This window comes from Prionailurus bengalensis, chromosome D2 (assembly GCF_016509475.1).
Source record: "Prionailurus bengalensis isolate Pbe53 chromosome D2, Fcat_Pben_1.1_paternal_pri, whole genome shotgun sequence".
In the NCBI taxonomy this organism is placed as follows: Eukaryota; Metazoa; Chordata; class Mammalia; order Carnivora; family Felidae; genus Prionailurus; species Prionailurus bengalensis.
In genome coordinates, this window is record NC_057351.1 from 28,102,431 (window position 1) to 28,124,627 (window position 22,197).

The 22,197-nt window shown below is 34.9% G+C and overlaps 1 protein-coding gene across 2 annotated transcripts in view; it reads right to left on the reverse strand.

The window, feature by feature from the left end:
* Window positions 1–22,197, reverse strand: part of CTNNA3 (catenin alpha 3) — a 1,753,506-nt gene that overhangs the window by 1,304,359 nt on the left and 426,950 nt on the right. For both annotated transcript variants that reach the window (XM_043596448.1, XM_043596447.1), the window contains exon 6: window positions 13,068–13,331. In XM_043596448.1, coding sequence (XP_043452383.1) covers window positions 13,068–13,331 — 264 coding nt within the window. The remainder of the gene's footprint in view (window positions 1–13,067; window positions 13,332–22,197) is intronic.

Consider the following 22,197-nt stretch of genomic DNA (forward strand, 5'->3'; position numbering starts at 1 on the left):
AACACCAACTCTACAGACAACACAATGACACTAAATTCATATCTTTTAATATTCACTCTGAATGTAAATGGAGTAATGCTCCAATCAATGGACATAGGGTATCAGAATGGATTAAAAAAAACAAGATCCATCTGTATGCTGCCTACAAGACATTAATTTTAGACATAATGACACTTGCAGATTGAAAGTGAGGGGATGGAGAACTACATATCATGCTAATGGATATCAAAAGAAAGCCAGAGGAGCCATACTTATATCAGACAAACTAGATTGGAAAGACTGTAATAGATGAAGAAGAGCACTGTATCATAATTAAGGGTTCTAGCCACCAAGATCTAACAATTGTAAATATTTGTGCCCCCAACGTGAAAGCACAAATATATAAATCAATTAATCACAAACATAAACAAACTCATTGATAATAATACCACATTAGTAAGGGACTTTAACACCCACTTACAACAATGGACAGATCATCTAAGCAGAAAATCAACATGTAAACAATAGCTTTGAATGACACAGTGGACTGGATGGACTTAATAGATATATTCAGAACATTTCATCCTAAAGCAGGAGAATACATACTCTTCTGGAGTGCACATAAAACATTCTCTTGAATAGATCAAACACTGGCTCACAAATCAGCCTTTGATAAATTCAAAAAGATCAAGATCATACCATGCATATTTCCAGACCACAACACTATGAACCTTGAAATCAACCACAAAAAAAAAAGTTAGAAAGACCACAAATACTTGGAGGTTAAAGAACATCCTAGTAAAGAATGAATGAGTTAGCCAGGAAATTAAAGAGGAAATAACAAAGTACAGGGAAGCCAATAAAAATGAAAACATGACAGTCCTAAACCTTTGGGACACAGTAAAGGCAGTCATAAGAAGGAAGTATATAGCAATCAAGGCCTTCCTAAAGAAGGAAAAAATGTCTCAAATATACAACCTATACTTATACCTAAAGGAGTTGGAAAAAAACACAGCAAATGAAGCCCCAAAACAGCAGAAGAAGGGAAATAATAAAGATTAGAGAAGAAATCAATGATCTAAAAAAAAAACAGTAGAACAGATCAATGAAACTAGGAGCTGGCTCTTTGAAAGAATTAACAAAATTGATAAACCTATAGACAGATTTATCAAAAAGAAAAAGAAAAAAACCCAAATAGGTGAAATCATGAATGAAAGAGATCACAACCAAACCAAAGAAATACAAACAATAATAAGAGAATATTATGAGCAATTATATGTCAACAAATTGGGCAATTTGGAAGAAATGGATACACAAATTACCAAAACTGAAACAGGAAGAAATAAAAAACTTGAACAGACCCATAACCAGTAAAGAAATTGAAACAGTAATCAAAAATCTCCCAAAAAGTAAGGGTGTACGTATGGACAGAAAAAGCATTTGACAAATACAGAGCATCCTTTCTTGATAAAAACACTCAAGAAAGGAGGGATAGAAGGAACATACCTCAACATCATAAAGGCCATATACAAAAGACTCACAGATAATATCATCCTCAACGGGGAAAAACTGAGATCTTTCCCCTAGGGTCAGGAACACAACAGGGAAGTCCACGCTCACCACTGATGTTCAACATAGTACTGGAAGCCCTAGCCTCAAGAATCAGACAGCAAAAAGAAATGATATACAAACTGGCAAAGAAGTCCAACTTTCACTCGTCACATACAACATGATACTCTACATGGAAAACCTGAAAGACTCCACAAAAAACTCCTCAAACTGATACATGAATTCAGCAAAGTTTCAAGACATAAAATCAACATACAGAAATCAGTTCCATTTCTATACACCAATAATGAAGCAGCAGAGTAATCAAGGAATTAATCCCCATATCAAGCTCTGTGCTGAATGCGGAGCCTGCTTGAGATTCTCTCTTTCTCTCTCTTCCCCTTCCACTTGTGCATTCTTTCTCTCGTAAATAAGTAAACATTTAATAAAAAAGAAACAAAAGAAAAAAAATGAAAAAAGAGAGAAAGGCAAACAAAGAAACAGACTCTTAGCTACAAAAAAAAAAAAAAACAAACTGATGGTTACCAGAGAGGAGGTGGATGGGAGGATGGGTTAAATAGGTGATGGGACTTAAAAAGGGCACTTGCTGTTGATGAGCATTAGGTGTATGGAAACTGTTCAATTGCTATATTGTACACCTGAAACTAATATTAAACTGTATGTTAATTATTTTAAAAATAAAAAAGAAATCATTTGCAAGAAAAAAATGCAGGAAAAAACAAACATTTGGAGGCCAAACAGCAATGGTAGCTACTAAATAACCTATGGGTCAGAGAAAAAATAAAAGAGGAAATCAAAAAATACATGGAGACAAATGGAAAGTAAAACACAATGATCTAAAACCTTTGGCACACAACAAAAGCAGTTCTAACAGGGAATTTTAGTGATACAAGCTTACCCTAGAAACAAGCAAAATCTCAAATAAAAAAAACTAACTTTACCTCTAAAGAACTAAAAAAAGAATAACAGAGCCCAAAGCTAGCAAAAGAAAGGAAATAATAAAGATTAGAATGGAAATAAGTGGACTACGAACTACAAAAACAACAGAAAGGATCAATAAAACCAAGAGTTGTTTCTTTGAAAAATAAATAAACCTTTAGTCAAACTCAACAAGAAGAGGGAGGAATCAAATAAAATTATAAATGAGGGAGGAGAAATAACAACTGATGTTACATATCTACAAAGAATTATAAGAGAATATTATGAAAAATTAGATGCCAACATATTGGACCACATAGAAGAAATGAATACATTCCTTGAAACATACAATCTTCTAAAACAAAACAGAGAAAATAGAAACTTGAACAGATCAATTAATAGTAATGAAATTGAATCAGTAATCAAAAGACTCCTAACAAACAAATATTCAGGACCAGATGCCTTCATAAGTGAACTCCATCAAATATTTAAATAAGAATCAATACCTATTCTATTCAAACTATTCCAAAATAGAGAAGAGGAAGAAAAACTTTAAATTCATTCTACAAAACCAGCTTTATCTTGACACCAAAACCAGACAAAGATACTATGAAAAAAGAAAACTACAAAAAGATACTACAAAAAACAAAAAGACAGTACAAAAAAAAAAAACCTTGATAAACATAGATGCAAAAATCCTCAACAAGATATTAATAAACTGGATTCAATAGCACATTAAAAAGATCATTTACCAGGACCACATGAGATTGATTCCAGGGATGCAAAGGTGGTTCAATATTTACAAATCAATCAATGTGATACATAATATTAACAAGAGGAAGGATAAAAACCATACGATCATTTCAATAGATACAGAAAAAGCATCTGATAAAATACAACACCCATTCATGATAAAAATTGTCAACACAGTGGGTTTAGAAGAAACATACCTCAACATAATAGAGACCATTAATGAAAAACCCACAACTAATATCACACTCAATGGGAAAAAAGTGAAAACTTCCTTTAAGATCAGGAAAAAGACAAGGATGACCACTCTCACCACTTGTATCCATTAAAGTACTGGCAGTCTGGGGCGCCTGGGTGGCACAGTCGGTTAAGTGTCCGACTTCAGCCAGGTCACAATCTCGCGGTCTGTGGGTTAGAGCCCCGCGTAGGGCTCTGGGCTGATGGCTCAGAGCCTGGAGCCTGTTTCCGATTCTGTGTCTCCCTCTCTCTCTGACCCTCCCCCGTTCATGCTCTGTCTCTCTCTGTCCCAAAAATAAAAAAATTAAAAAAAAAGTTGAAAAAAAAAAAGTACTGGCAGTCCTAACCACATAAATAAGATAAGAAAAAGGAAATAATAAAAGACATCCAAATTGGTAAGGAAGAAGTAAAACTGGTATTATTTCAGATAACATGATACTATATATAGAAAACTCTAAAGACTCCATCAATAAACTATGAATTTAGTAAAGTTACAGGGTAAAAAAGTACAGAAATCTGTTGCATTTCTACATACTAACAACAAAGCAGCAGAAAAAGAAATTAAGAAAACAATCCCACTTACAAATGCACCAAAAAGAATAAAATACCTAAGACTAAATTTAACCAAGGTGAAAAAGAGCTATACTCTGAAAACTATATGACATTAATGAAAGAAACTGAAGATGACACAAAAAAAATGAAAACATATTCCATGTTCATGGATTGCAAGAATTAATATTTTTAAAATGTATATGCTACCCAAGCAATCTACAGATTCAGTGCAATCCCTATCAAAACACCAATAGCATCTTTCACAGATCCAGAACAAATAATATTTGTAGAGAACCGCAAAAGACCTCAAATAACCAAAGCAATCTTGAGAAAGAACAAAGCTGGAGGTATCACAATCCCAAATGTCAAAAATATACTAGAGCTACACTAATAAAAACAGTATGGTACCGGCACAAAAATAGACACATAGACTATGAGAATGATATAAAGATCCCAGAAATGAATCCTAATCTATATGGCCAATTAATGTGACAAAGGAGGCAAGAATGTACAATGAGGTAGAAACAATCCCTTCAATAGATGGCGCTGGCAAAACTGAACAGCTACATGCAAAAGAATGACACTGGACCACTTTCTCATACCATACACAAACTCAAAATGTATTAAAGAATTAAATGGGATACTAAAACCATAAAACTTCTCAAAGAAAACATAAGCAGTAATCTCCTGGACATCACCCTTAACAACATATTTATGGATATGTCTCCTCAGGCAAGGGAAACAAAGGCAAATATCAACTATTGGGACTACACCAAAATAAAATGCTTTTTCACAGCAAAGTAAACCATCAACAAAACAAAAAGGCACCCTACTGGATGGCAGAACATATTTGCAAATGATATGTCTGATAAGGGGCTAACATCCAAAATATATGAAAAACTTATACAACTCAATACCAAAAAAATCCAATTAAAAACAGGCAGAGGACCTGAATAGACATTTTTCCAACGAAGACATAGGGATGACCAACTGAACACTTGAAAAGGTGCTCAACATCCCTAATTACCAGGGAAATGCAAACAAAAACTATAACGAGGTATTACCTCACACCAGTCACAAGGGCTACTATCACAAAGATAATAAACAGCAAGTGTTGGGGTTCCTTGGTGGCTCAGTCAGTTAAGCATCCAACTCCTGATTTTGGCTTAGGTCATGATCTCACAGTTTGTGAGATCGAGTCCTGTGACCAGCTCTGTGCTGACAGCATGGAGCTAGCTTGGGATCCTGTCTCCTTCTCTCTCTGCCCCTTTCCCACTCATGCTCTCTCTCTCTCTCTCTCTCAAAATAAATAAATAAACGTTAAAAAAAAAACTATTGGCAAGAACACAGAGAAAAAGGAGTCCTCCATGCCCTGTTGGTAGAAAAATAAATTGATGCAACCATTGTGGAAAACAATATGGAGTTTCCTCAAAAAATTAAAATTATAGCTACCATACAGTCCAGTAATTTCACTACTGGGTATTTACCCCCCAAAAAATAAAAACACTAATCCAAAAATATAAATGTACCCCTATATTTATTGCAGCATTATTTATAATAGCTAAGATATGGAAGCAACCCAAGTGTCCATCGATAAATGAACAGATGAAGAAGGAGTGGTATATATCTACAATGAAATAGTACATAGCCATAAAAATGGATGAGATATTGCCATTTGCAACAACATAAATGGACTTAGAGGGTATTAAGCTAAGTGAAATGAGTCAAACAGGAAAGATAAATGCCACATGATTTCACTGTAATGTGGAATCTACAAAAGCAAACAAACAAGCAAAACAAAACAACCCATATTTTAAATACAGAGAACTAGTTGTTGCCAGAGGTGAGATGAGTGAGGGGATGAGCAAAAAAGATGAAGAGGTCTAAGCGGTACAAACTTCTATTTATAAAACAATAAGTCATAGAGATAAAAAGTACAGCATAGGGAATATAGTCAATAATACTGTAGTAACATTGTATGGTGACAGTGACAACACTTATCATGATGAGCACTGAGTAATGTATAGAATCAATATGTTGTGCACCTGAAACTAACAGGATATTGTATGTCAAATATACTTCAACAATTAAAAACAAAAGCTTTGCTCTTCAAGGAGAAGCTGGGAAATGGAGGCTTCATCTCATTTATATGGTAATCTGCTTGAGGTGGAGTTCATGGTGAAAGTATATCTCAGCTTTTCCTACCTGTCTTGATGTGGGTATTTTCTCAACTGTTCAAAGTGCAGGAATCTCTCAACTAGTTTCTGGATTTCTCTCAGAGGTAACTGATACACGCGTAGTTGTTTATTCAGTGTGTTCACAGATAGAGGGAAAGTCAGGAGCCTTCTATTCTGCCATCTTGCTGAGAACAGAGGTCTCCCTTTTTAAAAAATATTCTTTTTGTTTTTGGTGTTCTTCGGCTTCACTACAGTATGTGTAAACGTGAATTTCTTTTTATACATGTTTCTTGAGAATTATTGGGATTCTTAGCTATGAAGGTTGGTATCTTTCATCAATCCTAGGAAATTCTTAGTATCATTTTTATACTTTCTCTCTTCTGGATCTTATATTAGAATATTTTAAAACTGTCACACATCCTCCATGTATCTTAATTGCTTTTTAAAAAGTATTTTTATTTTTGTGTCTCCATGGTGCATTATAAAGAACTTCAAATATATCTTCCAGATCATTAATTCTCTATCCAATCTCCTGTCTTGCCTAACCATTGAATTTTCACGATTATGTTTCTCATTTTAGACAGTTTTCTGCCTGGCCAATTTGGACAGTCTTTTGTTCCCTCACCATACTCCTCATACTTTAGTAAATAAATGAGTGAATAATGTATATTAAGTATACTACTTTATATTCACTATCATAATTTCAATATCTGCAGTGTCTTAAGTTCTAATTCTGCAGTTTGCTTTCTGCAAAGTCTCATTCATGTGTCTTGCTTATTTGTGTATCTTGTGACAATTCACTTTCCTTAGACCTTTATGAAAATTTTTTGTGGACTATGTATAAAGTACACAGAGAACTTGAGTTTACTTCAGGCAAGTACGTGGAGGTATTGCCAAGACAGGACAATTTAAATTAAATTTTCAGCTTGGGTTTTAGAGGTTATACAGACAATATGAATTCTGACCCAAAATCCAGATAAGGACAGACTTATGGTTAAAAACTTTCCAAGGTATTTTATAGTAGTTTTTCTGAGCTACCCAGAGTCAAAGTTAAGCCAGTCACGTTTTCCTACTATCTCCTACTGTATGAGCTCATGTTTTTCTTATTCATCCAAAAAGGTAGTGAAATTTAAGGATTCTCCGCTTCACTCAAGGGACATGTGACTTTCCAGATGGCAAGATAAAGGCTTTGTCTTTTGTCCTCAGTTCATGGTCTTTCAAAATCCAAGCTACAGGCCATAATGGAAAAGAAATCCTCAGTATCAGCACAGTGCTATTGCTGGTTTGCTAGTCTGGATGTCTGCTTTTTGTATCTGGCGTGCCTCAATGAATTTCCCCAATTTACCTATCAGATTACCCATGTATTTAAAAATATTTTATTTATCACTTTTAGTTCTTTCAGTTTATATTTCTAGAAACTAAACTTAAAAAAAATAAAATAAAATCATATCAAAGGGCTTCTAGACACCAGTGATGCCCATTTTTCTTTAGTTCCTAAATGCTAATCTGATTGCCAGAGGCTGTTTTCTCCCTCAGGTAAACACATTCTTCAAAATTAATTACTCTTGGTAAAAGGCAGCCTATCTTGGCAGTGGCAGGGAACCTAAACTAAAGCTAGATATTAGCCTAAATAGCTACTAAAAGTAGATAACTTTTTCTCTTATCACAGAAAAAAAATCTAAGCAGCATATCACTTAGATATATTTCTGGCAGTTACCCTCACTAAATCCATGGCCCAGTTAAAAATTAAGTACAGCAACATACTCCAAGTACATATGCTATCATTTGGAGAAAGAAGAGGAAAAAAAAGGAGTAAGGAAAACATGTTCTTTCCTGCAAATCACAAAATGACATACAGCATTCCTATATGCTTTCTTTCCTTCCTTCCCTCCTTTCTTCCTTCCTACTTTCAGTTCAGTGATATTCACTTAGCACTTACTATGTATAGGACATTGTTCTAGGTGTTGGGAATACAACAGTGAATAAAGAAATATATGAATGATGATATAGGAATGAATATATTAAAAATAAGAAAATAAATATGACAGTTGTTTGATAAAATACTACAAAACTCTTTTGTTATTATCATCTTTAACACAAGAAGTTCTGGATAATTCTTACAGCCATGATTACAACCACCACTTTTTCCCACTGCGTAAGAGAAAATATGTCTTGGGGCACCTGAGTGGCTCAGTTGGTTAAGGGTCTGACTCTTGATACCTGCTCAGGTCATGATCTCACGGTTTGTGAGTTCAAGCCCCACGTGGGACTATTTGCTAATAGCACAGATTATACTTGGAATTCTCTCTCCATCTCTCTCTGCCCTGACCCCACTTGTGCTCTTTCTCTCTCTCAAAAGAAATAAATAAGCTTAAAAATATATATTAAAAAGTTTTTTACTTAATTTTTTTTAATTTTTAAAAAGAGAAAATATGTCTTAATGGACTTGGAGTTGCAAAGCAATTTTCACTGGCAAAGTTTCTCGTTTAAAGGTATTTTTAAAATTCTGTCAATCTGTAATTTGACACTTTTCAACTCCTATTCAGTCACAAATGCAAAAAGAACGGTCTTATAATTAACATCAGGCTCTCCAATATATTAATCAGTTTAGCCTGTACAGTGTTCTAATTCAACTTCTATTTTCTCCTCTAGCAAAAAATCTCAGGTTTAATATCCACAACCAGCCATGAACCAGAATGAAAGATTTAACAAAGCTTCAGCATCGTAGTTGTTGAATAAGCACTCTGATACATTTCCACACTATAAACATTTAATGAGACTTACTCCCAACAGAGTATTTACTACATCAGTTTATTTCATAGTATTATATTTGCAGAAGCAAGATAGAGCAAAGGTTATTTTGGATCCTTTACCAATACAGTTTCGTGTAAATGAAGAAAAATGCAACCATTTAATTTACAAAACCATTTTAGAAAGCTAAATGCTCAATAAATTCTGGTTCAGAGAGACTCTGCAGCTATTTGTAACAGATAATAATATAGATAGATAGATATAGATATATATATAGATATAGATATATGCAAATTCAGGCATTTTGTACTGGTTTGTACATCCCTAGCTGTAACTGGGACTGATTTCAAAGGTTGTTAAGACAGCATTAGGATTTCTGGGAAATATCTTTCTCCTGCCTCATTCAGAAATGAGTCAGCCACTCATCTTGAGAAAGGGAAGACTCCATCACTATACCTATTCCCACTCCCATCAAAGTTACACACCCACACACACACACACACTTTCTCCTTCTAATTATTGCCATATATTATCTGTAGCAGCCACTTTCACACTTTCAACTAAATAGAAAAAGGAGAAGTCACAAAAGAAAGAACAATTTGGAAATATTCCATCTTCTTCTATAATCCTAAGAATATAGAATAAGTATCCAGGATAAACTGGATATCTTATCCCCTGACATAATTCTGTTTTTAGTTCTGTGAAAAATATGATATACAGTCCTATCAGTCCACTTTAGGTCACCATACCAGCTACGCTTCAAATACAGAGTAGTTCTATTTAAATTACTCAGGCACAAAGTCCTTTTCACTAAAAAAGAATTCCATCTTTTGGACTTGGTTACATTTATAATTTCTCTGATGGTTCGTACAGATTAAGAATCTTAGCATAAATTAAGCATGTTAAGTTGTATCTGTGAGAATTCAATACAGCACGGAACTTGAATACCTTCTGGAATCAGAAAGACTAGATCACATTCTAGACACTACCACTCACTAGCCTTCTGATTTGAGCAAGTTATATAACTTCCTTAAGTCTCAGTTTTATTTTCTGTAAAACAAAAATTAAGGATTTATCTTATAGTGACACTGTAATAATTAAGTAATACATTTATGTTAACTGTTTAGCTATGAAGTAATGTTACATATTAATGTATGGGGGACCTAACATTCTGCCAGCATCACTGGTATAAAATTAGTAAGAAAGACAATCTTTCCCTTGAAAACAAGGAGTTTTCAATCTTACTATGAAGAGAACACATGCATCTAATAGACAAGTTTATTAACAATTAGATGGAAAACAATTAGATGATGGGTACTGTTAAAGAGTCACCACTAATTTTCTATTTTACTTAGTTTCTAGAATTTTCACATAGATGCTAATTATTATGAACTTAATAATAAATTTTTGCATGGATGTCAATAATGAGGAATTTAATAATGTCAGATTAGAAATGAAGACATCTGTTTAAAGACAAGTAACTAAAGGAAAAGAATAAAGGTTACTCTAAATTTAAATAAATTATATTTTCATAAGTTTGTCATGAAAGAAATAATGTTAAGAACAATAATAGGAATTATATGTATTTAGTTTATATTTTAAATTACCAGTAAGACTTTAGTAATTTTAATTGCATTGATTTCATTGTGGAAAATTTTGCCTTCAAATAGTCATCTCCACTAATGATAATGAGAGCTAATATTTAGTGAGCACTTATAATGTACCTGTCACTCCTCTAAGCATTTTACATGTATTGTTGATTCACTGATTCTGACAAAACTACGATGTAGGCCCTATTGTTAATCCACTTTAGAGATGAGAAAACTGAGAATTAAGTAACTTTCCAAAGTTCATGGAACGCTTGGGTGGCTCAGTCAGTTAAGCATCCGACTTTGGCTCAGGTCATGACCTCACAGATTGTGGGTAGGAGCCCCAAGTCCGGCTCTGTGCTGACAGCTCAGAGCCTGGAGCCTGCTTCTGACTCTGTCTCCCTCTCTCTCTGCCCCTCCCCCATTTTCAGTCTGCCTCTCTCTCTCCCTCTCTCTCTCTCTCTCAAAAATAAACATTAAAAAAAATTTTTTTTTAAGTATCTTTCCTAAGGTCACATGGGCAACAAGTCCACAGCTGAGAGAGAGGCCCTGGCATTTGGGTTCTAAAACTGTTATTTTTAGGCACTACACTATGTTGCTTCTCATCAAGCAACTGTGTGTCTGACTTACATAGTTAATGATCTTTGACATCACACTCGAATGTCTGATAAATATCTCAAGCTAAACCTGTTGAAAACTGAGTTTCTGATCTTCCTCTCAAAACTGGCTTCACCCAGTGTTCCTCATCATGGTTGATGAAAACTTCATCTATCAAGCTGCTAAAGAAGAAAAACAAAAAAACAAAAAAACGAAAAACAAAAACACAAAACCTTAAGATTATTTGTGGTAGACAGAGAGGTGTACTGTTCACATCTCTCTTCTGTGTACGACTTATTGCTGAGTTGTGGGCTGTTGGGAGTAAGGCCAGCAGATGGCCCCCAGCTGTCAGTTCACACAGGGTTTGCCTCAGATGCAGAGGCCTGCCCCCTCTTCCCTGTGCCTGGACGTCATACCCTTCCCAAGGCAGGGTGACCTGCATCTATCGCCTGACGGAGGCAAAAAAAAAAAAAAAAAGAAAAGAAAAAAGTCTGGCTATGTCTGCCTGAGAAGGTACACTAAAGGGTAACCCTTCCTCTCGAGCTCTCTACTGATTGGTCTACACTTTGTGGGTTTGGCCCACAGGTAGAATTCTTCCTCTGCTCAATTTGCTCCCTCCCTCTTCCCTTCACACATGTTAATTCCTAACAACACCTGTATCCCAAACTCTGTTCAGTGTGTGCATTGGGAAGATCCAGCCTGAAAGATCAGCCATAGCTCCTCCCTTTCTTTCACATCCCACACTAGTTCTGTCAAATCTAGTTGGCTTCATTTACAAAATTTAGCTTTAATAATCACTGAGGCCACCTTGGTCCAAACTAAACTGTCAGGTGGAATGAGTTGGTGTATGTAAACATAAGGATGGAACCCGTATTTCTATAATAGTTTTCTGCCTGGTTTTTCAGCTTCTTCTTTGGTTCCCCCTTCAGTCTATGTTCTTCAGGTAGCCAGTGTAGTCCTTCTTAGATTCCAGTGTCATACCTCTGCTTAAAACCTTACAATGGCTCCCATTTAACTTGAAGTAAAAGCCAGAACCCCCAACAACCCACACAGTTCTCTATAACCTGGCCCCATTGGATCTTCTCAGTTCAGCTCTGACTCATCCCCTTACTTTCCACTTAGGCACCCTGATGTCTGTGCTGTCCTTAAACAATGGGGATATATATGGTTTTAAACATTAGTTTTAGATATCCATCTGCCGAATTATCTAATCTCCTTCAAGCCTTCAAGTCATCTCACTTTCTCAATGTAACATTGTATTTACTTATCCACAGTGTTCATTGTTTTTGGTTTTTTGCCTATATTTCTCTGTTAAAACGTAAGCTTCATGAGGGGAGTGCTCTATTATATCCCAAGCACAAAGAAAGTGCCAGTAATAAGTATTTGTGGAATGAGTAAATCCTACATTTCATAAATTGATCCATGTAAACTAAAATCATCATTTCAATATAATCAACAATCTCACTTTAAATTCATTGACTTCCTTGGAAGTAATATAAAGGAATCAGAAGTCTATTTTTTTCTTTTTTTTTTTTTTAATTTTTTTTTTTTTAACATTTATTTATTTTTGAGACAGAGAGAGACAGAGCATGAACGGGGGAGGGGCAGAGAGAGAGGGAGACACAGAATCGGAAACAGGCTCCAGGCTCCGAGCCATCAGCCCAGAGCCTGACGCGGGGCTCGAACTCACGGACCGCGAGATCGTGACCTGGCTGAAGTCGGACGCTTAACCGACTGCGCCACCCAGGCGCCCCGGAATCAGAAGTCTAAAGATAGAATATTTTCCTGCCAATCAATTCATTGGAAGATACAAGGCAATGATAGAGACTGATTAAGTAACTGGATTTTTTATTTACTCATAGTCTAAACTCCAACACAGGTCTGAAAACCCGTGTTTATTTTCATCTTGGGGTACATCAAATCACATTTTACCTTTCTCTCCACTTACCTCAAGCTCATCAAGGGCACTTCCCAGGGTGGCTGCCTTAGATTCCGGTGGGGCAATCGTATTCTGGATGCCTTGTGAAGCATTTGAAATTACATTGAGGGCATTGTGAATTTCTTCACAAACTGTGTCCTTGCTGGCTTTAAGGGAAGCAACATCAGAATGTTCCAAACAAGCTGAACAAATTGAATGCAAGAGCGGGGAGTTTTCCTTCAGAGAGGCCCGGGCCCCTGCGATTTCATCCCTCTGATTTGGAGATTTTAAGTCCTAAAGAAACACATACGAAGTTTCTTTAAAATGGGTTATAAAAGAAAGATTTATATAAAAATGTTCCATTTATCTGTCAATATAAATGAAAAGATAATAGATGCTAAGAAGTCAGGTATAAGTTAAAATCCAGGGCATCAATTATTTCTACACTCCTTCGGATTCTGTTAAAAATTCTACAATAGGAAAACTGAGCCAATTTGCAAATAAAGGTCACAAATGGTGCAGATGTATAATAACTAAGCAGATCTTACATTTGTCAGTCATATCTTGCTTATAAGTCAGAAAAATACTCTGGCATTCACATTATTAAGTGCATTATAAGAGAGCCTGAATTACAAGGATGTTGATTACCTATTTCCATAGATGCTTATGATTGCATTTAACCTTTTCATTAAAACTAAACTGATTCAGTTAAGAATATTAAATTGAACCTCCTATCATTCAGCTATTTTTCATTCTTTTTCAGAAATACTTACAAATAATTTAATCCTTGATCTTTTTTCTTTGACATTTATTCAAAAAATAGTTACTGAGCACTTATTATATGCTAGCCCTTGTGCTAGATGTCAAGTGTACAGAGGTGAATAGTCCTACAAGGATCTTGTTCTCCTGAAGCTTATGTTCATGTTTGAGGGGGTGGGAGACAATCAACAAACAATAAACAAGGTAAACAATTGTGCAAGACAATTTCAGGCAATGATAAATGCGATGAAGAAAATACAAAGTGAAATGTCATACAGACTTCTTTAGCTTGAGTGGTCAGAGAAGATATTTCTGAAAATGACATTTGAAGTAAATATAAATGAAAAGCATTCCAAACAGTGGGAAGACAGGGAAAAGAAAGTCAAATATAAGTGATAGCTGATCAAAACTAGTCAAAATACCGAAAAAACCTGGCAAACACTACATTAGCCAAGTGATAAAGGTTAACATCATCAGTAATATCACATGAGTATCATGTACCCATTGACATATTGTGACAAGAATAGCACTTCACCTCACTGGTATTCTCTCCCAAAGTCCACAACTCTAGCCTAATGATGAGAAAAACAATAAAGAAAACCAGATTGGGGAACGTCCTATATGGTACCTGGGCAATATTCCTCAAGACTGTTAAGGTCATGAAAAAGGATGGTACTGATAAACTGTCACAGACCAAAGGATACAGGGAAGACATGCATGACAACTAAATGCAATATGATACCCTAGATTGGATCCTGGAACAGAAAGAAGACATTCATGGAAAAATTTGTGAAGTTCAAATAAAACCTGTAGTTTAGGTAACAGTAATGCATCAATGTTTGTTTGCTCATAAGTGGCAAATGTAAGATACTAACAACAGAGGAAACCAGGAGAAAGGCAGAGGATAATTCTCTGTACTATCTTTACAACTTTTCTGGAAATCTAAAATCATTAATATAAACTAAAAGTTCATTTTTGTATGCCATGTTTATATATAGCAGCATTATCAATGATAGCCAAACTATGGAAAGAGCCCAAATGTTCATCAACTACTCAGCCATCAAAAAGAATGAAATCTTTCCATTTGCAATGACATGGATGGAGCTAGATTGTATTACGCTAAGTGAAATAAATCAATCAGAGAATGACTAATACCATATGATTTCACTAATATGTGGAATTTAAGAAACAAAACAGGTGAAAATAGGGAAAGGCAAGGGGAAAAAGAGAAGAGAGGAAAACAAACCACAAGAGGCTCTTAACTATAGAGAAAAACTGAGGGTTGATGGAGGGAGATGGGTGGGAGATGGGCTAGACTGGAGATGGGTAGTCAGGAGGGCACTTGTGATGAGCACTGGGTGTTGTATGTAAGTGACGAATCACTGAATTCTACTCCTGAAACCAATACTGCATGTATGTTAACTAAAATTTTAAATTAAAAAAATAAACTTTAAAAACTAAATAAAAAATAACGTGCTTAGAATAAAGACCCAGCACCTAGTAAGTCTCAATATATGTTGGTCACTCTCACCATTACAGGTAGGGGACAAGAAGTTATTAGGGATAAATGACAGGATTGGGATTTGAACACAAAGTCTGTATTCTGAACTAGGGAGCTTATGGCTCTTAACTTGGGACTAGTAGTTGCCCTGCCTTCCTCTTCTCTTCTGGGGCCAGCTTTTCTCTCAGCCTTAACTGACCTTAATATGAAAGTTAAGTATATGTATGTTGTATTCATCAAATAATATTTTGTTTGCTCTATCATTCATTAATAAAGTGAATGGAAAAACAAAAACGTTCATTTTAAAGAAAACTAAATCAGGGGCGCCTGGGTGGCTCAGTTGGTTAAGTATCCAACTTCGGCTCAGGTCATGACCTCGTGATCAAGCCCCTCGAGTTCGATCTTGACTTCAAGCCCTGCTTTGGGCTCTGTGCTGACAGCTTGGAGCCTTGAGCCTGCTTCAGATTCTGTCTCCCTCTCTCTGCCTTTCCTTGTTCATACTTGTGTTGTCTCTCTCTCTCTCTCTCTCTCTCTCTCTCTCTCAAAGAAAAACATTAAAAAAAATTTTTAAAGAAAATTAATTCAAGAGACCTTAACAATAGCTTATGCATTCCATATACAATAACTTATATAATCTTTATAAAACCTCATGATAGATATTATCTCCCATTTTAAAGGTAAGAAGACCAAGAAAGACTAAGTTCCTGAGCCAAGTTACAGAGCTAGAATGTGGCTTTTCTTGTATTGTAACCCAAGGCAGCGTGACTGCTAAGCCATGACCCTAACAACTATGTCATACTCTTTCCTACACTGGAAGGATTTCCGTTATTCGTTACTATACAAGGACGAGGACTTATATAATGGCACAGTTTATAAAGTACTTCTAGATAGTATCTTATTGATCATCACAACACTCTTTGAGGCAGTAAGGCTGGTGTTATTAACCCCATTTTAACAAAATAGGTATTTAGTGTAAAGAGATTAAGTGTAAAACAACTGAGATCCAAACCAAAGTCTTCTGATTGCAAATCCCATGCTTTTTTCACAAGACTCTGCTACCTCAGGATAATGTTGCCTGAGGTTAATAAATGGCTGTGCTACTATATTTTTAGTTCCTTCCTTTCTGAAAATAAAGGCTGTCTGTGACTTCATGAAGGCTTTAGGGGAGATTAACTTCTTTACAAGATGTAGGGAGGACAGTTAGAAGTAGCTGTCAACTAACTCACTGTTCATACTCACTAATTACCCAACACAAGACACTGTGTAGTTTTCTCGGCTTGCTATGATTTCCCCCTTGTATTTCCGGTGTAGGTTCTAGTTCCAGCTCTGTCATTAGCACTGTGATCTGGGTAAGTCTTCTACTTTTTCAGTATCTGTTTTCCATCTGTAAAAATCGAGTAATGATACTTCTGCCAACCCTCTTATGTGATTGAGTAACTAGCACATCAGAAATGGAATGTAGTTTTTTTTTTTAAAAGAAAAATGGAATAGAGTTGAATAGCAGTAGAAAATTATGAAATGAGTACAGAATTATTCTTTTGAAAATATTCCAAAAATAATCTTCTCAATAAAACTTATTAAACCTGGGGTACTGTTTTTGTCCTGTGATGCTGTGAATGATTTTCATATTTCCCATAATTTAATAACACTACTTACATTTATTTCAGTGTGACCTGGAGGATAAGTAATTTACTGTTTAGATAGAATGCACACTCTTCAGAGGTATTAACAATAAAAAGTATAAACATTCAGCAGGAGCTGAAGAAAATCCTCTGCATATTAGAGTATAATTAAAACTAACTACATAATTCCCTCTGAAGTGACCTATGCATTATACTGCTCTATTTAGAATGGCAAGATCGATGTGTGGGTAGTTTCTGAAAGGTGAACATACATTACTACAAAGAAAGATAAAGTTCGCAATATTATTTCTTTTACTCTGATGATGGCTATGTATAGCTCACTATTAACTGTGGTAACTTTAATGCTATAGGAACTTTGGAATTTAAAAAACTCTAATATATTTTGGATTTTGAGCCTATGCTTTGTTAACTATGCCCAAGGCAATTAATTACCGAGTCCTTAATGAGCACTGATACCCCAAATACCAAGCCAATAAATCTGTGAGAAAGGACAGGTTCAGTGAACATAACAAAAATATTATATTATGGGAGCAGGTGGAGCTAAGAAAGGCACATTACAGAGTTTAAGTAAAGGAAATTGAGAAGGCAAGATCATTTCTCCTAAAGGACATCCTAAAGGATAAATTTAATATAATCAACAGGCACACAGATAAAAGGAGGACTAATGAATGCCATCCTTATAAATGAAAAGTTCTGGTGGTGATTGTGGTTGTTTTGTGTTAACTGATGACATCATGGGTTCAGAGGTTCATTAAGCTGTTCATTTATCCTAAAATTTTAAATCAGGTCAAAATAGGACTTAAATGGTAGGGTCAATTAGGGATTTCTCTGGACAGAGAAATATAAAGAATTCATCTTCCTAGGAATTGATACTTTTTTAATATCTTTTTTTAAATGCTCCAGAAGAAAAAGCTCACATGAGATTTCCAAGTTTAGGAGACATTAAATGCTTCCAGCTGATGCAGAAACACACAGATGGGATTAAAAAAGACCTTACAAGTCTGTGCAAGTGGGTAGAGAGGCAACATATGAGTTTTAACCCTGGCAAGAGAACAAAATATATTTAGGGATTTTAAAGATCACAAAGTATAAAAAATTGAGAACTCCAAGCTATCAGTTAATTAATTCAACCATTCATTCAATAAATACTGTTGAGCCCTTCTATGTATCAGACAGTGCACTGTTAAGAATACAAAGATAAAGAACTTCTAGATCAGAAGGGGAGACAAATTTATATGAGAGCTACAGAATTATTCATATAATAGAGGGAAGTCCCTTGGCTTGAGGGGATTGAAGAAAATTTATCAAAGGTAACTCTTAAACAGTGAGTAGAAGTTATCCTTGTGCAGAACAGAACAATAAGCAAAGAAAACAGCATGTGCAAAGGCTTGACACGTGAGAGAGCAAGGAGCATGCAGGCCATGCAGGTGGCATGACAAGTACAGGAAACCTGAGCAGGAATGGTGATGAATCCAGCTAGAAAGGTGAGTGGCTGATACCTCACACGCCATTCGAAAGAACTGCAAGAGCAACCAGCTCAGGTGTGTATTTTCAAAGATTACTCTAGCAGTGACCTTTTAGATGATTAGAGAAAATGTAATTGCAGTCAGGAAACTAAACAATAATCCAGGCAAGAGACAATGAGTGCCCGAACACTGAATACTATTTCTAGGCTGTAGTAGAATGGATCCAAAAATATTTAGAAGGTAAAAATGGTAAGATTTGTGATATTTATATGGGGAAGTAGAGAGGAGATATTTAGAAGTGTCTAGAAAAATTTACAGCAGTTGTATACACAGTGTGATGCATTTACCAAGATGGGGGAATACAGAATAAATAATATGTTTGGAAAATAGAGGTGAAGTACATTTCATCATCTGCCAAATGTGAGATGCCAGCATAATATCCAAATGAAAATATACTATACATGGATCTAGAATTCTGAGAGTCTGGGCTAGAAATAGAGACCTATGAATCACCAGATCATAGTTGGTAGGTAAAGCCATGAGTGCAAAGGTTATAGGGTCTTTGCCCAGGATTAATGTTACAATAAGGAGAACCTGGGAGTGATCATAAATTGTTTCCTGAGGAAGTAAAGCTGGTAATTGTATGTGCTAGCCCAAAAGGCCAAATATATATTGCAAATCACCAAGAAAGATATCAGAAAATACTGAAAGAGAAGAAAGAAAGAAAGAAAGAAAGAAAGAAAGAAAGAAAGAAAGAAAGAAAGAAAGAAAGAAAGAAAGAAAGAAGCAAGGAAGAAAGGAAGAAAAGGAAGAAAGAAAAGGAAAAGAAGGGAGGGAGGAGAGGAGAGGGAAGGGGAGAAAAGAAAAACAAGCAAAAACACAAAAACACATAAAGCTTAAAACCTGAATTACTGTGGATAATTATAGTCATCATACTTTAAGAAAAAAAAATCACAGTAGCTTTTTAAAGCAATTTGAAAAGACAGAATGACTCCTGCACCAAGGTGTTAAAAATATGGGATCTGTTCACTTTGAAAAAAAAAAAGTTTATATTGGAAGACACATGATTTTAAAAAATCCAGAAATCATGAATGAATTTGACAAGTTGTTAATGGAATTCTTTACTAAATCTAGAAACAATAGATGGAGGAAGTAGCTTTTTAGATTTGAGTGAAATAAATTAAAAATATATCTGTTCATATTGCTGTCTCCTCCACTTCATTATAATTCCCTTGGATGCAAGCATTATAGTTTACTTATTTTATATTCTCATTATCTATTAGTATGTGGCACATATTATGAGCTTAACACATTCTTTGAAGAAACAAATGGACAAATGAGTGAGAAATAAATAATAGGAAGTTAAGGCCAGAAGGGGTAAGAAACTGTATATATAATTACTCCAAGAAATCAGTTTTGTGGCAAATATATATAATACAGAGAGTTTAAAGAAACTAGTGTATGACAATGTCACAGGAAGCTAAAGAGTAAAATTAAAATACTTATCTTTACATTAAATTTTAGTGAAGCCATTGGTACAACTACTTTGAAAACTTTACCTATAAAACTGAGCACATATACACCTCATCACCCAGCTACTCCACTCCTAGGAGACAAAACACATATGCAAGTATGTTCATATGTTCTTTAAAAGAAATGTGCAAAAGTGCTCATAGATGCACTCTTCTAAGTAGTCCCAAACTGGCAACAACTCAAGTAATGGGAATGAACAAAATACAACTACATGCAACATTATGAAATATGGAACAAAAAACATGAGACACAAAAGAATACCTGTTATTTGATTCCATCTATATAAAATGCAAACTCAGGCTGAACTAATCTATGGTCTTAGAAATCAGAAATTTCAGCTTTGAAAGGTAATTAGAGATTGGAAAGGGCATAGGGATCCTTTCAGATTCTGGTAATTTTCTGTTTCTTGTTCTGGGTTCTGATTATACGGGTGTGTTTACCTTTGCAAAATTCATTGAGCTGTATGCTTACAACATATGCATATTTCTGTATGTATTTCATACTTCAATTAAAACATTTATATAAAATCAAGCAAAACAGCAATATTAGTAAAGCCAAACAAACATTCAGTTTTTGACTTCTCTGAGCAAAGGACACTGGTATGAATAAGCTATGGTCTTGGCCTGGCATTGCATTTCCCATGCTATTTGGGGAAGGATGAAAATACTGGATATGCATTTCATTGGCAAATATCTTCTACCCACTTTGAGGGCTTTTATTGAAAAAGAAAAAAATCTAAAGGTTTAAAAAAATAAAAATAAGAAAAGAAACGTTCCATATCCTGGCCATTGGAAGGGCAAAGCCAAAGGATTTTCATAGCAGTTGATTCCATGCACCTTTGAACTTTCATTTCAGGAGATCAGAGAACACTTCTTTAACTAAGTTACATCCCTGCCCAAGTGGAATAGCTCACCAGGCACTCTGCTCAACAAAGTGGAACTATATGCAAATTATCAAGTTTCTCTTCCAGGTGTTTAAATGAAGTTTCTGAAGCTGACAAAATCACTCGTAGGGGAGGGAAGGCTTATGAAGAACATTTTTTGTTTTCTTAAGACTAAGATGTACAGCAGAAAAGCCCATGGATACTTTGCTATTTGGATTCCATTCTTGGTTGGCTTCTATCCCTAGTCTTCCCTCTGCCAAGATGCTGCCTGCTAACTGCTTCACCGGTCACTAGGCAGCTTCATGTTCTATCAGAAAACAAAACAGTGCAAACACCTGCTAATTTATATGTTTTTCTCCAACATAAATTAGGAAGTGGAATATTTAGCCTTAACTGAATTAAGGGATATAAAATGGAAAAAAAGTGTAGACTACAGACATAATAAGAAAGTTTTGAGAAAAAAATAGATTAAGAAAATGCAAGATTTTACAATAAAAACATTAAGCAACAGAAAGAAACCATTACTGCTTTTCTAATCTTATTTCTCATTTTCCATTTCATATTAATAAGACAAATACATGAAAGGAAAAAATAAAAGAATTCTTCAAATTCAAATAGAAAACTGAGAAACCATGTAATAGTAGTATTAGATATCTATCACGGTATGCATTCTGGGCCATTAATGCATATCTTGGGTAGATAAAATATACAAAAGTGAATATTAATAACTCCAAAGATACCTCCTCCTAGGAAAACATTATTAATTAACTCTAATGCAGGCTACAGTGCCCATCAAGAAAATGTATATATAAAGTTCAGAAATGCACTATGTTTGTTTTCTATTTGAAACAAATATACTATATATTACATCACTATTTGCCTCAAATTTATATCCCAAAATAAATTTTTTTCTAAAGTCATCTACTATATGATTAAAGTAAAAGAAGTAAACAGGAAAGCAGAAAAATAATGAGCTACTTAAAATTAAGTTGTGCTTCATGCTTTCTTTCCATTTGTGTATATATTTCATCACTAATAAGTTTCAAACATCTATAAGTCAGAAAAATTTTACTCTAAAATACAGATTTATTAAAATCTATGAGAGTTAAGTTAGATTTTAACACCTAGTCAAAGATCAAAAATTTCATTTTCCTTACAATTTCTTCCTATTTAAGTTTCCGTGACTAACTTGTGAGAAATAGACCATCATTTTCCAAACATTCTGGTGCATCTCAGAAAGCAAATACTGTAACTTAGTACAATTGGAATCCAAGCCCAGGGGTGTTGATCCAAATTTCTAATTAATAATCCCTTACATCCATGTAGTGGTTTATCCTGTTTAACATGTCTCCAGTCATCCTTTCATGAAGATTTC